The sequence below is a fragment of the Suillus bovinus genome (genome assembly GCF_016758785.1).
Source record: "Suillus bovinus strain UH-Sbo-P2 chromosome Unknown EDB93scaffold_72, whole genome shotgun sequence".
NCBI lineage: Eukaryota > Fungi > Basidiomycota > Agaricomycetes > Boletales > Suillaceae > Suillus > Suillus bovinus.
Genome location: NW_024542128.1, coordinates 180,856 through 188,485, shown reverse-complemented (window position 1 = coordinate 188,485; position 7,630 = coordinate 180,856). Strand labels below are relative to the sequence as shown.

The 7,630-nt window shown below is 47.6% G+C and overlaps 2 protein-coding genes across 2 annotated transcripts; one reads left to right on the top strand and one right to left on the bottom strand.

Moving 5' to 3' along the window:
* Window positions 1-1,250: 1,250 nt before the first annotated feature.
* Window positions 1,251-3,933, bottom strand: EDB93DRAFT_1322777 (cytochrome P450; the record flags this gene model as incomplete). Its single annotated transcript, XM_041454965.1, has 13 exons — window positions 1,251-1,935; window positions 1,990-2,019; window positions 2,070-2,192; window positions 2,242-2,288; window positions 2,344-2,378; window positions 2,434-2,520; window positions 2,573-2,675; window positions 2,727-2,852; window positions 2,902-3,151; window positions 3,220-3,345; window positions 3,410-3,546; window positions 3,596-3,692; window positions 3,752-3,933. The coding sequence occupies 13 exons, from the start codon at window positions 3,931-3,933 to the stop codon at window positions 1,746-1,748; spliced, it is 1,533 nt and encodes a 510-aa protein (XP_041303675.1). The 3' UTR covers window positions 1,251-1,745.
* A 2,940-nt stretch (window positions 3,934-6,873) lies between these two features.
* On the top strand, window positions 6,874-7,584 carry EDB93DRAFT_1339687 (uncharacterized protein; the record flags this gene model as incomplete). The annotated part of the gene is made up of 3 exons (XM_041455430.1): window positions 6,874-7,150; window positions 7,237-7,317; window positions 7,375-7,584. The coding sequence occupies exons 1-3, from the start codon at window positions 6,962-6,964 to the stop codon at window positions 7,582-7,584; spliced, it is 480 nt and encodes a 159-aa protein (XP_041303674.1). The 5' UTR covers window positions 6,874-6,961.
* Window positions 7,585-7,630: the final 46 nt, after the last annotated feature.

The following is a 7,630-nucleotide window of genomic DNA, read 5'->3' as shown; positions in this document are numbered from 1 at the left end:
ACATTCAAATTATTTTAATGGCCATAAGCACTTGTATTATTTACAGATGACAAAATCAAAAGCCTTGTGGCCCTGTGGTATGATTATGATGGCGTTGAGTTGAGATCTGCAGGGCTCTGAGTTCAGTCCCGCACTTGGGCAATTTTTCCTGTTTTTCATTCATACCTACAGATGTACATATACAATGTATGTATGATGTCACAAGTGCGAAAACCATATATAATATATGATGGGAACATTGGGTTAACAATTCTGAATTTAGATATCAGGATTACAAAATTTGTGGTCTGGCATGTAGTTATCCATGATAATAACAGTGAATATTTGAATTCTTGCATATCTAAAAATGTTATACACGAGGTATCGAGTTTGGGTGGTAAGCAGGTGACAAGTGAGTTATGAGCAGGCAATGATCGGGCAATGAGCGGGCAATGAGCAGGCAATGGGCGGGTGATGATTGGGCGATTCATTTCGTCTGCAGACAAAACTTGAAGTTTTGTCATCACATTTTGCCACCGGTGTAAACTTCAAATTTTCAGGGTGTCTTAATTGTCAGACAAAACTTCCTAAATCAGCAGTCATATGGTCATGTCCCAAATTTCATGTTTTGTCTGCCGTTTAAGGTCTGAATTAAAATTTGAGCACACGCAGAAAATTGGATTAAATTGCTTATTATTATTAACATATAGTCGGTGGGAATATGGTTGCCAATGCTTGAAATTTTGTATGTCATCCAAAACATTACAAAAGTTTGAAGTTATGTCTCCATCTTTATGTCAGTTTAAATTTCAAATATTTTCTTCACATTTGCTACAACATAAAAACATCTCCTAGATATCGATAACCCCGATGTGACGTCCGAGTCGTTTGTCGGAAAAAAGTTCCCAGGGTTGTGTGTGAAAGTTCACGGGACCAAAATACGTAATACCAAACTTGTCATCTTCCACCCTCACCACCAAAATGCCCATCACATCCCCGACGCTCGTCCCCCGCCCTCCAACCATCCCTCGTCCTCCCACGCGCACCCCAAGTAAACCAAACCCCACTCCCAAAACTTGATCGTTACCCGGGCGCATGGACACCCGACGCGATCTCCAACGCGTAATCGGCGACCTCTCAGACGAGGAGAACGAACTTGAAGATTCCGTACTTGCGCGCTCCTCGAGCCATATTTCTTACTAACACTCTACACACACATTATGTTTATATCGACGCGTGACCGACCGGAATAGAACTTGGTGATGAGGAATCGCGGGTTTCAGTGGCTCGTTCCTATTGGGCGATTCAGGCAGATTGGTAATGCGGTACCTACATCGCTGGCTCTGGCTCTCGGGAAGGCTTTTGGGGTGGCGATGTTCAAAATGTGGGATGCAGAGCCTAGCAGAGATGCGAGCCCGATTCTATGATGACATTCATAGAAGGATTGAACATGTGTGTAGTTTCTCATCGCTGACGGCTGATTATACCTTGGTCATACCCGCATTGACATTCATAATACCTTCGGCGCCTGTGTGTTATGATTGATGTATAGTTGTTACATGGCGCACGTTGATTATATGGAAATGTCATGAGTGGAGTTGTCGAAATCAGGAAGTGCTTCCCGCGTCACATGAACGGACCCATACATACGTGGTTGCGAGACTATGTACGTAGCTGACTATGTTACACGGGTCAAACTCCAAGTCAAGTTGAAATTGTGATAATGATATGACGATTCGCCACCTGCCCCCTAGTGATTATTCTGTTCACTCAGCCTTGGGATAATCCTGCATCATACGCCTAAGCTCAACTTCTGGTACCCTCGGTTGGAATTCAATAGCGCATGGAACATTTGGCATGAAGGCCCCCGCGAACCCCATATCATCCTGCGGCTTCGTAGGATCCAGATTGAGCTGGAAAGCCCAAAGAATAAGAAGCGAATTTATGAACACCGATCTGTAACATTTCAAATCAGATTCGGGAAATTATATGCGTAGAAAGAACCGTAACCTGTTCGCAACGTGTTGACCTGGGCATACGCTGGAAGGAAGGACAATCAAAGAAAGTGCATCGCGCAAGGTGGTGCTCACCGCCGACCAAACCCAAATACAAAGAATGTGAGATCGTCTCTCAAACGACCTTGGTCGTCAATCCAGCGCTGGGGCTTGAATGCATTAGGCTCGGGATAGACTTCTGGATCCCGAGAGATGGCCCTGAGGTGATGTCAACTCGGTATGTCGTGCTTGAAGGACGTCGACTTACCAATGATTGCCGAATACTGTAGTTCCAGCAGGAATGCAATAGTTTTCCTGCCGGCGGATGTCAGATTGTCCTCGCAGAACAAATTATTTAAAGAGCACTTGCCCAAATTACATCTTCAGTAGTTCGGTGAGGAAATCCTGAGAGGCAAATTGTGTAAACTTCACGCGTATGACTGACTATTCAGAGACCTACCATCAGGAGCCAACGGTCTCCATCTCAGAGCCTCAGATATGAAGGCCTCCAGACGAGGAAGGGATGGTCTATCGTCGAAGGTCGGTGCTTTGAAGAAAAATGAATGATTTGATAGGACTGCGGTATATAGTCGAGTTACCTCGCTCCCCTCCGATGACTGCATCAAGCTCGGCCTGCACTTTAGCTTGCTCTTCAGGGAAGCGTGCAGCCGCCATCAGCACTATGCATATCGCCGTAGCGGTCTGACACCTTATCTCAGCGTCTGCAATCGTCAAAACAGAAAGACGCCTTACTGTTTCGGTCCCTGCTCCAAAGAAGCCGCCAGCAAGATAAGCCATCTCTATCTCTGTCAAACCATAGAGTTGTCCATTTTCTAGAATGTGTTTTGAAAACGAAGGGCCGCTATCCTCATTGCTTTGCTGTAGAACGACTCAGAGATCATGTGAAGATACGCAACACAATGCGTACCATGTGCAGTTTCACACGATTCAGCTGGTCTGTGTAGAGTCGCGTAGCCCTCTTGGACTCGTCTCTTAATTCTGGCGCATACCAAGGAAGGTATTTGAGCCACGGTATCGTGTCCACCCAGTAGGCACCGGGGCGCAGGAGTGTACGAAAGCGCGACATGAGCTGACGAACCTCTCTGACTTCGGGATCAGTTGCTGACGTCGGCGTGGTCTTCCCATATGCAACTTTCAAGATTGTCGCTGCAGCAAAGCTTTCGAGAGCTCGTAAGTAACATCCTACGAGACCCTGACATCACACGTAGGAATCCGAACCGCTTACGTTATTGCATGGTTCTGAAAGTTGCGTGGATCGTCAAGAATGTTGAGGATCATGTTTTTCGCTTGTGACATCTGCAGGGGCTGATACGTTTCGGCTGATTTGGGCTGAAGATGCGTATGGAGTGCTCTGCACCGCATTGAAAAGTAAGATGAGGGTTTGTTTGAGCTTTGACAATATTGTGATGACGAACCTACGCAGACGACGAAGCCTGTCCCCAATGTGTGAGAAACCGAGGCTCAATCCGCGTGTAAGAATTTCTCCAGCAGAAACGAGGCGAGGTCGATCAGCTAGTACTCTGCCCTGCTTCTCCATTATTTCCACTGCAGCCTGCCACGGAGTGTTGAGTTGGAAATGAAACTATGATAAAGGAACTGACTTTGTGGCGGCCGATAATCACGATGTTCTGCATTCCTGAGCGAATAGTGATCAGAGGGCCATACTCGTCGATCCACCGCGCTACAGTAAGGCATGGGCTGATCATAAACGTGATACAATTAGAATACAAAATGAGGTCACGGATATAAAACTTCACTAGCGAGGGGGCAGGAAGTGTCCCCGAAGTCTCCATGTGGGAGGAGAAGGAGGGAGAGGAAGGCGATTATCTGATTTACGAAGATAAGCCCAAACAATCGCACCTATTACCCCAACACAAGCTACACCATCGAGGGTGAGCTGCGTGTTATCAGAAATGCGCAGGTCAGAGAGCTGTAGCATGACCGAGTGGAGGAGTGGAGAGAGATAGGACCTCGTATATCGGAAAGGCGTTCGAGTTGTTTAAATAAGGTATCCGGCGCCAACCACACGGACATGAAGGCGAGTACTGTCATATCCTATTACACATAACGCCCCGCGCGCAGTTGGGGATAAAACGATGGGTTTAGAAGAACACCATAAACGAACATATGACGTGCGGAGACCGGACACAACTTGAATCTCCGCGACTGCGGTCAAGCAAACATTAGCCCTCATGAATCGCAATTAGGTTACTCATTTCGACTGGGTCAGTGAATCGGGTACGACGACGACGACGACGGCTGTGGTGGTAGGCATTCGCGAGTTTAGAGTTATGGTGCAACTTGTGCTGAATGTTGAAACCAAATCTTTTCAAAGGAAGTTGAGATCTTTGAGCCCTTGATCTTCTTAGGCTGTTAAGTTCTACACTAACAGGAATACATTCGCGGTCATGGATGTGTATGCCCGCTCCGGATTGATCATCTGGATTACGAGTAGTCTCCGTGAATAACTTGAACGTGTATGAGAATACCGATCCGTTGCACCTAGCGTAATGGTTTTTCTGTCCCGTGTGATTGCAACGTGCATCCGAGCTGACGGAATTGCCGAGGATACGGATAGAACGAGGCAGCTGATCATACCCTTATCATATTAGCTGCAGCCCGATGACACCTTTGCCAATTCAGCCAGCCTAACTTGTTTTCGAAAACGGGACGGACTTATGGATATACCCATGGAATGGAATGCAGCCGACAGATAGCACATAGGATGCCCTGGGACAAGTCACGATCACGAACATGGTTGCACTCACACTAGCTCAACGTGACTCGCCAGCAAGGATGTGAGAGCAAAGCACCTAGTTTGAATTTGAAAACTTTGAATCATTGAGCCTCGATAGCACATCACAGAAAAAAAATTAAAGTCTCCGAGGATCAGTAGCCAATTACGATGGCACGGACTGATGGACAGGTGGCAAGAGTTGTTTGATGGAGAAAGCCAAAACACCAACACATAAGCAAAAACCTTACAAAAACTTCTGACATACTGAAAGTGAGCTAGACGTCAAGGAAAAAGCATAGTTGTTAACCACGACGTTATACGAGTCGGACTTGATAACGATATGGATATGATGGTTCGTCCCCGGCCCGCTATTGGCGATCCGGCCTAGACGTCAAAGGTTCTCACCCAGCCTTAGGATAATTTGACATCATATGCCTGAGCTCAACTTCTGGAACCCTCGTCTGAAATTCAATAGCGCATGGACATTTGGCATGAACGCGCTCGTAAACCCCATATCATCCTGCGGCTTCGTAGGATCCAGATTGAGCTGGAAAGCCCAAAGAATAAGAAGCGAATTTATGAACACTGATCTGTAACATTTCAAATCAGATTCGGGAAATTATATGCGTAGAAAGAACCGTAACCTGTTCGCAACGTGTTGACCTGAGCATACGCTGGAAGAAAGGACCATCAAAGGAAGTGCATCCCGCAAGACGGTGCTTACCGCCGACCAAACCCAAATACAAAGAATGTGAGATAGTCTCTCAAACGACCTTGGTCGTCAATTCAGCGCTGGGGCTTGAATGCATCAGGCTCGGGATAAACTTCTGGATCTCGAGAGATGGCCCTGAGGCGGTGTCAATTCGATATGTCGTTCTTCACGACGTATCAGTGGTTGCCGGTTACTGTGGTTCCAGCGGGAATGCAATAGTTTTCCTGCCCGCGGATGTCAGATTATCCTCGCGCAACAAAGTATTTAGAGAGCACTTGCCCAAATTACATCTTCAGTAGTTCGGTGAGGCAATCCTGAGAGGCAAATTGCGTGAACTTCACGCGCAGGACCGACCATTCAGAGGCCTAGCCTCAGGAACCGACGGTCTCCATCTTAGAGCCTCAGATATGAAGGCCTCCAGACGAGGAAGGGATGGTCTATCGGCGAAGGTCGGTGCTTTGGAGAAACATCAATAATCATTTGATAGGACTGCGGTATATAGTCCAGTTACCTCGCTGCCTTCCGATGTGACTGCATCAAGCTCGGCCCGTACTTTAGCTTGCTCTTCAGGGAAGCATGCAGCCGCCATCAGCACTAACCTCATATATCGGAAAGGCGTTCAAGTTGTTTAAATAAGGCGTCCGGCGCCACCACACGGACAGGAAGAGGCGAGTACTGTCATATCCTATTACACATTACTCCCGTACACAGTTGGGGATAAAACGATGGGTTTAGAAGAACACCATAAACGAACACGCGATGTGCGGAAACCGGACAGGACCTTGTCGAAACTGCGGTCAGGCGAGTATTAGCACTCGTGAATTACAATCAGATTGCTCATTTATGGCCATGTGCACCGGCCATGAGTGTTGGATGCTGGGTCAGTGAATCGAGTACGACGACGACGGTTGTGGTGGTAGGCACTGGAGAGTTTGGAGGTATGGTGCGAGTCTCGACATGCGACCTTTTAGGAAATGGAAATCTTGATTCTTTGAGCCCTTGAACTTTTTAGGCTGTAAAATTATACTCCAGCAGAAACATATTTGCGGCCATGAATGCGTATGAGGCACTCCACGTTGATAATCTGGATGACGAGTCGTCTACGTGAATTACGAGAATGCCGGTTTGTTGCACCTAGTGACTAGGATGGTACCGTTGGGTATAGGATGCATGGGCCAGCTAGCTTGTTTTTCGAAAGCAGAGGATAAATTTCAAGGCAAACATATAGTACGATACCAATTGTCATGGCATCCGAGTCTTGACTCTTGATGATGGCTACTAGCAAGCCACACCAAATGCTGAGAAGGCAGATACCGTACCCACCTATCATAAAGATGGAGGGTCGATAGAAGGGTCTTGGTAGCACGTCAGGGATGGGAGGAAGACGCCCACTACGGATCACTTGAATCATTCGATCATCGGATAAGTCTAGGTGAGCAAGAACAAGTTCCAAATGCCGAAAGTTCTCGGGACAAAACACGTAATACCAAACTTGTCATCTTCCACCATCACCACCAAATGCCCATCACATCCCCAACGCTCGTCCCCCGCCCTCCAACCATCCCCCTCGTCCTCCCACGCGCACCCCAAGTAAACCCAACCCCACTCCCAAAACTCGATCGTTACCCCGGGCGCATGGACACCCGACGCGATCTTCAACGCGAAATCGACGACCTCTCAGACGAGGAGAACGAACTAGAAGATTCCGTACGTGCACGCTCCTCGAGCCACATTCCTTACTAACACTCTACACACACATTATGTTTATATCGACGCGTGACCGACCGGAATAGAACTTGGTGATAAGGAATCGCGGGTTTCAGTGGCTCGTTCCGATTGGGCGGCATACGACGCAGTTGGAGGAGAAGAATGAGGTGCGTGGGTTTTGCTTAGGTTTTTTTGTACTTTGTTTGAGTTTGCCGTTCTTATAGGCAGAGGACGATTCTGATGGTTCTGATACGGGCCAATCAGGCGGCGGCCCTTCGATTAACGAGGACGGCGAGGAGAATGACGATTCGGGAGCTGATCTGGATGCAAGCATGGAAGATATGGATGAGGAGGGTGAGACGGGGACAGCGAGTGAAGCGGAGGATCTGAATGATATGACGGATGATTTTGAAGAGAGGTCGAGCGATGCTTGATACACCACACACGGGGACGATGATCAGTCAAGGCAGGGCAGAGAAA